General features: G+C 39.3%; 1 protein-coding gene across 9 annotated transcripts in view; it reads left to right on the top strand.

Moving 5' to 3' along the window:
• CREM (cAMP responsive element modulator) overlaps positions 1-14053 on the top strand; it is a 31402-nt gene extending 17349 nt beyond the window's left edge. For 5 of the 9 annotated variants that reach the window (XM_048952180.1, XM_048952178.1, XM_048952186.1 and 2 more), the window contains 3 exons: positions 3765-3953; positions 11067-11223; positions 12926-13442. In XM_048952180.1, the coding sequence (XP_048808137.1) occupies positions 3765-3953; positions 11067-11223; positions 12926-13070 (491 nt within the window). In that variant the 3' untranslated portion in view covers positions 13071-13442. The other 4 variants (XM_048952179.1, XM_048952183.1, XM_048952182.1 and 1 more) reach the window with 4 other exon arrangements.
• Positions 14054-14306: the final 253 nt, after the last annotated feature.

Below are 14306 nucleotides of genomic sequence, written 5' to 3'. Positions count from 1 at the left end.
AAGAGGCATTGCTTCAGGATGTCAGTCTTCGTAGGTCCTGCAGATTCTGGGTTAAAAAAATCATTTTGACCAAATTCATTTTGAGAGCCTTGTCTTCCCAGAAATGGCTTCCATATCCAATTCATTACTTTGATATTTGATGTAAAAAATGATATTAAACTCTTCTTAGGTGCTGCTCACTGCTCAGGTGCTCAAAGATACTCCTTGTCAGAAAAGTTTAGATCTGAGGTTAGATTCAAGTGGTAGCAAGGTTGGTCATCTTGTAGTAGATGCAGTCTTAATTTGGAAAGCGTGGTTGTTTACTTCTGGTTCTTACAGTTGAAAAGCAAAGATCCACAACATTTCTGATCTGCTGTGCTGTTGGCTGCCCATGATTCTGAGCAACTGCTGTCAGCCAAACCCAGGGACACTGTGTGGGAATGCAACTTTCCCTGTGTTGATTTCAGCCTGGATATGAAGCAGGAGCTTGCTATGTTTATCTATTTTAGCTTTGTTTCGTGTCAGTTGTTTTTCTACCTCTGCTTATCATTATTGTGTTTGAGTACTCTCTCCTTGGCCACAGCTGATTGCATGGGTTCTCCTGTGTATGCAGCCAGCAGTTTATAAAGATTTTTATGGTGTGCATGGCAATGAAGAACTGGTTTCATGGTGTCACTGTAGAGATCTGTACTGTGGCCTGCTTTTAAAAAAAACTGTTACTGAATTTACTGGTTCCTTGTTTTTCTCTACTGTTCTCCATATTCCTGCATAGAAGAGGCAGAATAGCTGAAAAGGTGGTCTTGACTGTATGTTGGTCAAATATATTTTTATATATTATATATTATTATTATTATATATTTTTATTATATTGATATTATCAAATATATTTTTGTTATCAGTGGTGATGGCTGTTCTTTCCTTACTTTACACCAGCCAAAATGCTGTGTTGCCATGGTTTCCAAATGCCATTTTCCTTACACCTTCTTGGCTTTGGCTTGTGGAAGCAGACGGTTTGATGGGCATAACCAGCCAGATAGAATATCTTTCCCCGTTACATCCATCAACAGGGATGTTGATCTTTCTGTAAGGAAAATTTATATCTTTTCGTAAGGTGCAAGCCACGTAGCCTGTTTTGGCAACAAAATGACTCTACTGGCTGTAGTTCTATCATACTGGTTATTGAATACTGGAAAAAAAATGTTTTCCTTCACCTGTGGTGGTGGCCTAAATATGCAAGATTCACTTGCATAGTTGGTGTGTGGTGTTATGTGCACGCACGTGTGTGTGTGTGTAAGAGAGAGAATCAGCTGTCCTTCCCCTTCTTTTCTGCCTCTTTGTGCAATTTCGGATGTTCTTCCAGGAGCAATGCAGGGAAAATGAAAGTAGCAAGTTCTTTTGCCATCTATTTGGATTTTTTGCTGTCTTTGGATGGGTTTTTAGCACTGAGGCATTAGGAAATGTACTGGGAAAGAGCAGCTTTTAGTTTCTTTTCCCTGTCTAGGTAGAGATGGGAAGATCTAACCTCTTTCTGAATTAGAGGTGTTAATCATATTCTAAGAATTGTGTTATTTTCATCTTCAGTTCTAGCTAGAGGAGAAGCTGCCACTTATATCCACCTGCATCATGTACAAGACGAGGGAATGTCTGGGAATATTGTATAGCCTTCTGTGAAGCCACAGTTTTGAGCAAAGGTCCAATACAAGAAATACCTGTGTTGTGGTTGGGCTTCGGAGAATTACTAGGCTGAGGAGGAGTGTCACGATCTTAATGTGATAGGAATCAGTCCTGTAGGGGAAATGGTTACCGAAGTTCCATTCACTCTTGTTTTGAAAGTATTGGGTCATGAATTGAATCAACAGTTGAACTGATTTTTATATATCTATTAATTTATTTGATGTGATATGCAGCTGTGATGGTAAAGGCATACTGCTAACTCTAGTATGAGTTCAGTGTTTAAGTAAACGTCCCAGGGAGGTGGAGGTGATGGTGGCATTCTGCTGGGAAGTGCACGTGCCACTGAGAGCCTGCAATTGCCCTGCTGTTGTCATGAACAACAGAGAAACAGTAGTCCATTTCTCTTTTCTCTGACCTGTCCCCAAATGGGACATTTTCTGCTTTGAAGGACAAACAAAGGCATTGTCTTGCTTACTTATTTCTTTTTATGTTATGACTTATGGAGCTTGCATTAGTGTGCATCCAGTTCATTGTCATGTATTCTTCACTCCAAGGGTGGGACAGGAGGCCATGCTGAACTTGTTGTGGATAAGGCTCAGGGCTTCTTTCAGCCTAAGAGGAATTCCCCATTCTTCCCCAAAAGAAAATTGCTTAGCTGCAGAGATTTGGCCTTATGCTTTTAAAGAAATTATCTGAGGTTTTAGTAGATTGCTGCTGTTCTACAATTCACTAGAAACAGTTGAGTAATCCACTAATCTCAAGGCATCTTCATCTACATGAAATCATCTGTTATCAATTGTCCACCTTTAAAATTTGTGTGGATATCTGACAAATCACATCAGATGCCCAGGACGGTCAGGAATGTCACCATCAAGTATTGCGAACCTGACCCTAAAATCAAAGGAGTTATCAGTCCTGAATCAGTAGTTGTGTATAGTGTTTCTTACACCACTTCAAATACAATGATGTTTGTAATTTTAAGTAGCTTTCTGAGGAGAAATAAGTTAATAGCTTCTTGGGAATTGGGTTCTCTTTTAAATGTTCCCGGAACATTTTTTTCTGCTCTTCTGAGGACAATGCTAATTTCAAGAGGAACATACAATTAACAAACTGCAGGAAATTTTGTGTGTGTCTGAATATTTAACCAGCTGATTACACAGCATTATTTTTTATGGGGTGTGTGGGAACTGCTGAGTCATGGCCTGATTGAACACCTGAGGTGAGCAATGAGTCAGCCATGGGAGCACAGGTGAAGGCAATTCTCCTGTGCTGCTGGAAGGGCTGGAGCCTGGCTGCACCTCTCCTAGACCCATTTAAGCGCTGGCTACCAGTGGGGAAGGATCTCTTCTGGAGATCTCTTTGGAGTTTTATAGCGAGCTCAGGACAAGAGTAAGCGTTCTATCTGTTCTCTTTTTGTTTAGACAAACTTTCTTGTTTATTTTGTAATTGTAACGTCTTTATACCCATTGATTTTACAGTGGGGAAAGTGTATTTTTCTTATTGTTGACCAAACGGAAGCAGAGCTTTGTTCTGTTTCTCTTTTTATGTTATAATCTGAGCAGTTTTATAGGACTTGGAAAAATGTTGGTGGCTTCAACTTCCACTTAAACTAAGGAAAGGAGGTGGAGCGAGGGCGAGATGAATTCTTGTTCTTCTCTCCAGGCAACCTTGGTTTTATGTTGTGATTTGATAAAGAGTTTTTTTTTTTTTTTAAATAACCTTTTAATACTAGTATTTAAAACTCTTGTTCTTTGTGGCTAGGAGTTACTAGTCTGTTTGTTTGTTTTCACTTTGTATTAAAATTACTATAGGACCATTAATATTGCTGAACGTACAGTGGACATATGTGGGCTTCTCTTGCTTTTTTTTTTAGTTTTTTTTTTTTTCCAGTTAGACACATTCATGTACTACATAACAGGCATTATGTTTGAGGACAGCAGCATTAAGGTTATACAATTAAAGAAAAAAAATATTTAAATACAGTTGCTCCTTAAGCAAACAGGAAACCCACAGTCTTAGCAAAACTATGATTATTTTTCAAAAGGAAAATGCATTTCAGCGTGTTGTACTTCTTTCTATTGCCTAACCTGCCTTTTTCTTTTTATGTTCAGTTACTATAACTCCAGGTGGTACAATCCAGATTTCTAATCCATCTTCTGATGGTACCCAGGGACTGCACACGTTAACAATGACAAATTCAGGAGCTCCTCAGCCAGGTGCTACCATTGTGCAATACGCAGCACACTCATCTGATGGTACACAACAGTTTTTTGTTCCTGGAAGCCAACTTGTTGTTCAAGGTATAGTTTATTGCATTTTTTTATATGAAACATTTATTCTTACTAGACTTTTAGTTTTGCGTTCACAGTATTGCACTATGAGATGTTGTTGTATATATGTACCAGGATAGAAGAGAGTCTTAGAAGAAGACTGAGTTTCTCTCTTTGGGAAAGCAGCCATTTATGTGGATCAAAAAAGCTACTATGAGAAGGAAATACCAGGATAAAATTACCCTCTGCTTTTAATTTCCTTGTCCAGACTTCAAGCGACATGTTTAATTGAAGTAAAGACACTTTTGTAGACTTCCTCATCATCTCAGTTCAAACTGTATCTCGTTTAATACATGAAACTTTTTTTTTTTTCAGCATTTTCAGTCTTCATACAATGCAGGTTCTGAAGTTACTTGGAAGTCTGTAAGGCTATTTTTAGGGCAGAATTTCCTTGCAACTTTTAACTTTCTGTAATTAAAAAGGAGATCCTGTCTTGAAGCTAATTTTCTCCCTGAGTTTTTCTACTTTTTAGGCTCTGTAAAATATACACATGTGAATTAGTGAATTCTCAAGCCTTCCTTTAGTTTATCCAGAGTTTTCTTTCTGTTCACTGTTTCCACTCCTTCAGAAGGGCTGAAGGAGATCTGAACAAAGCATATCTTGGATTCTGACCAATACCAAGGAAAGTGAAGTTGGGGTTTTAAGTTACTTTCAGGAAATTTTCTGGAATCAGGTACAAGGTCTTCTCTTCTGTATAGAGACATGAAAATATTGGCTGCTATGGAGCCGTATGCTAAGTAGGTATTCAGAGTGGATAAAGGTTATTGACTACATACTGATGGATACAGAATCTTCTAGTCCAACTTCCTTGCATTGGGCAGGGATACTTCCTACTGGAGTGGGTTGCCCAAAGCTCAGGCCTTGTACAGCTCCAGGGATGTTCCACCACTCCACTGGTGACCTGTTCCAGTGCCTCCCTGTTCTCTGAGTAAACATTTTCTCCTTTGGATCTAATCTGAACCTACCTTGTTTTAGTCTGAGATAAACGGAGAAGTCTGGGTTAAGAATTTTTTCACCGTAGTGTGGGTGTTTAGAGTAAGTTTTGTCTTTAAGTGGATGTTTTTCTTTCTTTGCTGTGAAGGAAGCTCAGGATGTAAATAAAGCTAAGAGCTTGTAAATACTTGAACTTGTTGAGAATGTACTAAATAGTTGTAGCAAACCTGATTTGTTTTTTTCTGTTTTTTCTGGTTAATTATTTGCTGAAATACAATGTCTTTCTAATACTTTTAAAAAGCATTTCAAGCTAAGTTTAAGAGTAATATGAAGAACTCTGAAATGAAATGTTAGCCTTCACAATGCATACAGTATTGTTCTATCTGCCTGAAGTGTTACCAGGAATGTGTTCTCAGCAAAGCCTAAAGACCCAAATTTGTTTTTTCTCCATCCACATTTCCCATTCTGGCAGTGGAACATTTTTGAGTGTCTCACTTGCAATGGAAGCTTTCAAAATGGATTCAGAGACGGTTACTGAATAGCTGCTGCCTGTTTCTGGAAGCTTCTAGATAGTTACAACTAAATTAATTTGTTGTCTGTTCATGTATAGAGAAGTTGAATTTTTCTAGCGTTTGCTAGAGTTCATTTTGCCCAAACTCTGATGCTTTAGTGAGGCTTACAGTTGTTGACATAGAAGAAAAATTCTAGATAAAATATAAAGGAAAATATTCCCAAGGAATACTAAGTGGTCATGAGCTCTGAAAGAGGTTTCAAATTATTATACAGTCTGGTACTGAAAAATCATTTGGAGCTAAAAAAAAAAAGTATGAAAATGCCTGAAAATGTTTAAGCTAAGAGAGATGTTCTGCTAAGCACATATCATCAGCAAACCTGAGTTACTTGCAGTGGAGTGAAACAATGGGCTGGCAGGTCCTTACTGCGGGTCATGTTGCTTGGTATGTCAGAAAGTCTGTAGGTATATAATTGATGAACATCTGTTGTCAGTGCACTCTTGGTGGTTCCCTGTATGCCTGATAAGGTGATAGCGTAGCTTATGATAGAAAAACAACATTCTGCTTTTCACCTTCAACCTGCGCTTGATATTTTTCTGAAGACTTGTGATGAAATTGAAGGATGAATATAAAAGGGCAGAGGTCCCTGGGTGAACCAACTGTGGTACTTTGTTAGCTGCCCATTTACGTTCATTGGAAAAACAGGGCAGTTCTGATGTCATGATGGTTTCCTAAAACAGATCCAAGGTTTTTCTGCCAGCTGAAGGAAGTCAAGTGTGTAACTATTAGTGAAAATGAGTTTTGGAAAGTTGCATCAAATGGTATTCTGTGGATCGAGGTGTGTTTCCTTAATGTGAAATATTTGAGAGATCTGTGGCTGGTACTTCTGGTGTACTTCAGTTCTGATGTTCTGTTCACGTGACACTGAAGCAGTCCCAGGATGACGAGGAGAATCCTTCATTGCACCGATGCTTTCATTTTTGCTGTCCTCGGCGTAGTTCCACGGCTGATGAATTGCCAGTCTAAATTGGTTTATCACAGACAAGGGCTGTGCTCTGTGTGCAGGAAAGTACCTGAACTGTGGGTTTGAAGCTGAGATGCTTGTTCATTGATTTATTTATTTTCATAAGCCAGCCAGTTCCCTTGCACTTTTTGAAGAAGGAGGGGATAGGTGAAGGGGTTGCCCTTCTTCAGGGTTACTGTTCTGCCTGATAGAGCATCTGAAATCCCTGGAGTTTTTTTCAGTCTCTTCTGAAGCTTTAATTGAACTGAAATGAGTGGGCTGTGGTCTTCCCCTCCCTTTCCCTTCCTCCCCCCGAGGAGCTGTATGTAGCCTTTCATTTACGGATTTGTTACAGCTTGTTAAGCTCTCCTGTCTTACATGTCTGTCGGAGTTCTGCCTTCTGGTGGAGCTGCTCGAACCAAAACAATTGCACGTGTCCCTTTAAAATTTCCCTGTTTGCTGTCCAATTGTGATTTAATCCTTTTGAATCATTTATGAGTTCTGGAGTCACTTTTAATTTCTGTCAGTCGGTTCTGTGTATCTTGGTCTAGTTTTACAGCCAGCTCTGTGGTGAGTGCTTTATGTATAATTGAAGGGAGGAGAACAAAGCTAGGCTTACAGAAATACGGAAGGGGGGGAAAAAAAAAAAAATAAAAAAAAATAAAAAACGTTTACTGGAAAAGCAGCAGTTGTTTGGGCTGCAGTTTCAGTGAGCTGTTCCAGTGACAGAGCATATTAATGACAGTGGTAGGCAAGTGAGGTCACTGTGATGTCAGTGCTCTTGCTTGTAATCCCGCACATGCTTGCTAGTTTGGAACAGTTCATGCTGAGCTCTGGGAGAGGAGCAGGAGAACTGTGCTTGCAGGGGCTGAGCATGGCTGTTACAGGAGATGAAACAGGTAAACGTTCTATTAGTCTTTTACTGCATGTTGTGGCTGTTTAAGCAGTGCTTAGATGGTGTTTGTGACATTTTTCTTTTCAACTTGTTGCTGTAACTCTTCAATCTCTCACAACTGACATAGGTGGGTTCCGGCTCTGGCTGGGTGGTGTTAGGTCTCAGTGTAATTTTATCAGTTTCATGTGAGGTGAAGAAATTGGTGTGAGAGTTGTTGCACAGATTGATGCAGGTAACGAATCTTTTTTGTTTGATGGAAGATTCTGTTGAAAAAAATCCACCACTCTTTGAACTCCTGTAATATGGAGATAGTGGCTATGTTTGTCATTGTGTATTTGTTTTGTGGAAATGACACTTTTTTTTTTGTTTAGCAATAAACCCTGTAGATTCAATAGCTAGAATAGGCTCAAACGTAGCTGTGAAAGAAAGGCGTGTGCTGTTACGGTCGTGTAAATAAACCCTTATACTTTCCTTATTAAGGAAAACAGTGAACATGAGCAGATAGAAAAGCAGCAGTTTTAAGTACTGCAACGTCTGCGTGTTTTCTCCTCCGCTGCTGAAATGGTCTGTTCCTCTGCTAATTGAGTTCAAAAGGCTGACGTCATTAGGCTTCCTGGAATCGTGTTGCAGTAGGGAACTGGAAAAGTTAAACTCCAAACAAGATACACATTGACGTCAGCCCCAAGTCATGCTGTGATTTAGTCAGTTCCTTTCTGCTTCGTCAATTGCCTCTGGCTGAGCTGTAACATTAACCAGTTTGCAGCCGGTACCTACGTGCTGCTCGGTGCTGGCATCTATTTTTTCATCAGCCTGAAGATACTTATCGTCTCTGAGTCCATATTTTGTGCTCTTGTGCTCAGAGGAATAGTGATTCATGGCTTGCTTAGCTAGTTTAGTGGCCAAGTTTAAAGCCCTCTGATAATTTAGTCCTATCATTATGACTCAGAGGAAGGGAGCGTAGATACACTAATGCATAGCATGTATCACGTTTTTTTCTCCTGGGAAGCCACTATAAGAACTCCAGTGTAGGGATGCTCTCTAGTGTTCAGAAAGTTATTTTTTCCAAGAGCTTGCTATTACAAAGTGTTGGATTTATTGTTATTCATTCTTATTTTTTTTATGGCTTCTGTAATTTTTTTTAACTTCTCAGAGCTTAACTTACAAAGTAACTGTGCTCTGTTGTGAATGTATTTTCTGTTTGTTTTCCTGCTAATAACTTTCTTGAAGTCTCAGCTAAAAGCTGTAGGTTTCTGAAGACTCTTTCCCCTTGCAATTTTAAAGAGGGAAAAAGAAAGGATTACTGGGTTGATGGGCTGGGGGAAGTGCACCAATTCCAGGTCAGTTAACATGCTCACCCTGTATCTGATATGCAGTGATCCCTTTAAAGCCCCATGCAGTTTCACTAGAAATGAACACTGCTCTTAGAGACATGTTGGCCTGGACCAAGGTGTGGGTTCTTTGTCTCATACTGAAGTGGAAGGTACTCTTCTATGTAGTACATCTATTTATTAATAGATTTAAACTATTTATTTAAAAGATTTATTTTAAAGATTTAGTATGGATTTTTTTAAGGGTTTTTTGTCCTTCCTTTTGAAAATCTGTTTCATTTTTACTAATGCCTATCTGAAGAGAAACAGTACTTTATAATATTTAAAGCTATTACAAAAAGTTTTGCAAAATAAGAAATAATTGCTTAGCAATAATATCAGTTACTTCCTTATGAAACAGATGTTACTGTGGCGGTCTGTAGCACCAAAATAATTATGTTACCACACTTGGAGATTCATATGCGAGGCAGTTGTTAGGCAGGGCTGGGCACTTTGGAAGCTGGTCAAACTACTGATGCACTGTGTTGTTGCTTACTGTATGCTTGCTGATCTCAGCTGAGATAGGGGTTTTTTGAGTGTGCAGTAGGTACTTTATTGCAGAGTCCTTCTCACAGCTGTAAGTGCTGTTGGCAAACATCTGAGGGGAGATCAGGTGCAGGCAGCAAAGCAGCTGGTGCTGCCAGGTGGAGGTGACCTGGGTAATGGGTATTTCCCTGTGATCTGATCTACAAAATGCTTTGCTTGGATTTTTAATGTGAGCCAAGATAATCTTGTTTTTTCTTCTTTTTTTTTGAAGATGGAGAAAAGTAGTTCTTCCGGTGGTGTTTATGAAATGCATGTAATGTGGCCAGTAAGACTAGAGACACAATAAAATTCTGTTTTTGATAATACCAAGCTGAAGTTATATCTCATTGACATGGCTGGGGCTGCTAGCAGATGGGAAGAACTCAAACCAAGGGTTAATTCATTTGGTGTTATGTGAGAAGACCAAGGCTGCTGGGCTGTGCTCCAAGGCTGTCCTCCACTGAGTTCTTTCCCTGCCCAGCCCCAGCAGATCAGCTCCCTGCCGCAGCTGAGCTGGCAGCTCTGTGCCCCGCGACCTGCAGGGCTGTGAGGGGGGAGCAGGCTGCTGAAGCTGGTGGAGGGGTTTGAGATGTGGCTGCGATTCAACACAGTGCACAAACTTTAAAGGATTAATGGTATATAGATATATACACTTTTGAGGATTTGGATTTGGTTCATTTTTTTTCTCCTGATGTTCTATTATGTTGCTTTACTGCTCTGCCTGCCAGCCTCCCACAAACTGTTTTTGTCTGCCTACAGCAGGGGGTTGGAGCTAATTGACGTTTAATGTCACTTCCAACCAAAGCCTTTCTGTGATTCTATGATTTCATTTTTGCAATGTATTTTGCTGGTGCTTTCAGTATGTAATGAGTATAGCAGCCCCTGAAATTGTTCTTCATATTGAATTGTTTTTATGATAATAGTGGATGTTGTGTTATTTGATGATACGAATTACTTAGGAGTTGAATGGGCAAATACTTGCTTAAAATTTTAGGGGGGGGATATATTTTTTAATTTTTTTTCCTACGTCAGTCCAAACAGGCACTTAGGACTCAGTGCTTGAAAGTTGAAACACATAGTATAGGAGCACAGTGTTTTAGAAATACAGAAATGAGGTGTGTATATCAGAAAGGTATCGGTTCTGAATTGCAGATCAGATTTCAGATCTATGTTTAGCATGGGAGAGCTCAAAATTGGCAGGCTCAGGGGGTGAACTTTTGCACTCTCCTTTGCTGCATGGCTGCATCTCTTCCTGTGTAATGGCCACTCCTTTTACTTGCCTGCTGGTGCCTGGGCATCCCATTTGTGGTTCTCAAGGAATGTGCTCCTGTTCACTATGCACGTATGTTCCTTTTCATTTTGGCAACAGCAGCTCTCACCAGTTTTCCGAGAGATGCCAGTTTGCTGGTAGGTCTGGTGCTGTCACAGAAGAGGAGAAAGCTGACTCCTGTGTCAGCTGTTAGAGGACAGCCATAGCATATTACCCCCTGTGGCTGCACCAGAAGGACCATCTTTATGTAGAATTTTACCAAAGGAAATTAGAGTGAATGCTCAGACAGCATTTCTCTAACACTTTTTCCTGTGTCGTTTGTGAAGAGCCACATGGAAGCTTTGACGAGCTTCGTTCTGGTTGGTGGGACCACATGCTAGATCAGTTTAGATGATTCTTTTTAGAGTATAGAAATGAAAGCTAGTAGGATAATGCATGTAGTTGTGATGCTACAGGCCTGTGAGATAATTCATGTAGTAGGGATCACGGGTAACTCATCAACAGAAATGTCTTCTTTCTAGAGAGGCTCATGCGTAGTTTTTTTGCCATAAAGTTTTACATGTGATTGTTTAACACAGCTGCCACTGGAGACATGCCATCCTACCAGCTTCGGACTCCCACTACTAACTTACCTCAGGGAGTGGTAATGGCAGCCTCACCAGGGGCTCTGCATAGTCCTCAGCAACTGGCAGAAGAGGCAACGCGCAAGAGAGAGCTGCGGCTTATGAAAAATAGGTAAGAGCACCTCATTAATAGCTGCTGTCGGGAAAGTAGGAACCTAAAATAACAAAAACAAAACTAATAAATTCACATTCTAATAATGTTTTTTTCTTAAAGTCACAAGCCCTGTCTGTGATTGACAAAGGGGAGGCAAGAAATTCTTTGTGAATCATTCCGTATGTTTATAGGACTGATGAATATTGGTCTTACCTACATGGATTTTTAGTCTTTAATTTTATGGTATTTCAAAAATCAGCATTGATGTTGTCCATTAGTGGTCATTTTTGTAATGATCCAGATGTATACTTATTGTTGAAAGACATATTTCCCTACTGACAATAAAATGACTGTTATGGGCATGCTTCTCTTGCAACATCCCAGGGAAGAACTGGTAAGAACAATATCTGAGAATCTCTTTAGCAGCTGTCTATAATGCTGCGAGGAAGACTCAGGCTATAACTTGATGATAATTGTAGAATTTTCTATGTACCTGCCTCAGATAAGTTACTATACAGTGCTCCTGTCCTTTAAAATATTGTGTGGAGTGGCTGTATATGTTTTAATTAGTTGGCATGTAATTAACTATATGCTGTGACTATCTGTTGTTACATAACTGCCTTTATCTGCTTATTCTTGTTATTTTTAGGGGACTTTCTCCCTTTTTTAAATGCATAGCCACTTCTATCAATGGAAATGAGGTTAATGCCTCAGGAAAAAGTAGCTTGCTATGCAGATCTCTAGTACGTTGAACAGCCACTTGCCTTATGATTGAATTCATGGTATTGCTTTGCTCTCATGCCTGTTCTTAAAATTTCTCACAGAGATTGCTGCGTTGTTATGCTCCCCTTTGTTTTTCCACTTTGTTTTTAAAACTAGTCTCTATTCTGTCTCTGAAAATAACTTTACTGCAAAGTTCTGTTCTCACAGTTTGGCAATTTGAGTAGTTCCAAAACATTTAAGGAGTGGAATCCCATTGCCTATAAAATTTCTTCTATAATTGAATACTGTCTTAAGACATGCTTCTGAAAATACTGTCTGAAGTCTGTAGTCCTTGTTCTGAAAATACTATTTAAAGTCATTGACATAACATCGTTCTGAGTGGAGCTATGGGAATGGCTCTGGGCTGCCGTTTGCCGACAACCAAGTCACTGATGTGGACAGTTCAAAATGCTGGCATACTGTAGCTACTTGGAATTCTACTGTAGATTGCTACATTATGGTCAGAAACTACAGCATGTTTTAAAATGTGGCATCTAGCTTTTCATCTGGAGAGAGTGTCGTTCAATTTGTGTTTTCTGAAAGTAAATTCTTTGGGTTTGAATGTAAGAGTTTGAATGCGGAGGTCATGGTCCTGATAAGCACACAGAATGGAGTGTGACTGCAAAAGAAAATGCTGCTTTTGGTCTTGTGTCCTACAGTTCAGGTCATTATGTCATCATTTATTGTGCTTTTCTCAGTTCTTCAGTGCGTTAATTCCATTATTGTGTTTGGTGATGAATTTGTTTCCAGTTGTTTTCATGGTTTTGAATTGCGTTTTAACCACGCTGTTGCTTATGGCTGTTACATGCTGTTCTGTTTGTGCAATCCAACAGTTGGTGGAGGTGGTGGTGGTTGTTTTTGTTATTGTGGAACCAATGGGATTGCAGGTAATTTCATTTATCCAGTCTTTGCCATACTGTGGCTGTTCCTGTAGTCATTTGCCTTGTATTGGTTCCAGGGAAGCTGCCAGAGAATGTCGCAGAAAGAAGAAAGAATATGTCAAATGTCTTGAAAATCGTGTGGCTGTGCTTGAAAACCAAAACAAGACTCTCATTGAGGAACTCAAGGCCCTCAAAGATCTTTATTGTCATAAAGCAGAATAACTGTCTTTCATTTGGACCTTGTTTATTATGAACTTTAATCAAGGCATGAGAGGAAGCAATTCTACAGATTGCCATATGAACTTGAGAAAGAGACACTTGAGGCCCTTGTGGAACCCCACTTTTGCTTAATGTTTTCAGACTTATTTGGGAGATGCTCCAAAATTTGGAATTCAATTGTAGTCTCCCTACTCTGCTGAGCTTTCTAATAGCATGCAAATGGCTTGTTGTTTGCACTTTTTACTTCTGCTTTTTGCAGGGAAGCTGCTAAAGAATGTCGACGTCGGAAGAAAGAATACATAAAATGTCTGGAGAGTCGTGTTGCAGTGCTAGAAGTTCAGAACCAGAAACTTATAGAGGAGCTTGAAACCCTTAAAGACATTTGCTCTTCCAAAGCAGATTAGTAAAAATATTTATTATACTGTGAACTGACCTAAAATATGTCCGGTTGCTTTATAAGGCAATACAAGGCCAATATGAATTATGGCTTTCTCTGTGTCATTTATATTATATTCCAACTTCCAACATTCCTGAAATGCTTTCCTGCTTTTTGTCAATTCATAGCTCTGCTTACAGGTTTTCCACGTTCCACCCTTCCACCTCCCAAGGAGCCAAATGGTTTAAACAAAAAAAAAATCTAAGTGAAAAAACCCATAATTTCTAAGAGCTGTTTCTTTGCCATATATTTACATGCTACTTTTTACATGTACTGCTAGTGTTCTGCACATGCAAAATATTTTGCAGCTGTTTCAAATGAATCAAAGATAATGCATCCGGTAATATGAGAAAAATCAAATAACTCAAGGTATCTCAGGAAAGAGTTTATAAAAGAATGTTATGATTACATGTATGTATTAGCAAACTGGTCTACAAATGATTTTATGACATATTTTTATATTAGTTGCTTTGTGGAAAGAAAAAGTATTGTATTGCTATCACTGAGTGCCATGGCTAAAGATAGTTTTTAATAGAATGATGTTGTTTAACCTGTGTAGTGTCTGATTTCCTTTAAACATCTGGTTATTGGTGATGCTTTTAAACCTGTGAGAGTTTGGAGGGGGAGGAAGAGAACAGAAACTCCCTGACATGATGCTAAGTATATTGCAGGTATCTGAGAACGTCTGTTACGTGGTGGCTGTTCACTTACATTTTCTGTAGTCTGTGAAACATCTGGTTTATTAGAAGCCTATGTGTAAAAATTTGATTTTCCATCCTGAATAATGTAGATTCTGGACAGTT

The sequence above is a fragment of the Lagopus muta genome, chromosome 7, assembly GCF_023343835.1.
Source record: "Lagopus muta isolate bLagMut1 chromosome 7, bLagMut1 primary, whole genome shotgun sequence".
Lineage (NCBI taxonomy): Eukaryota > Metazoa > Chordata > Aves > Galliformes > Phasianidae > Lagopus > Lagopus muta.
Note: the sequence above shows the minus strand (reverse complement) of the source record. Positions and strands in the feature narration are given on the sequence as shown.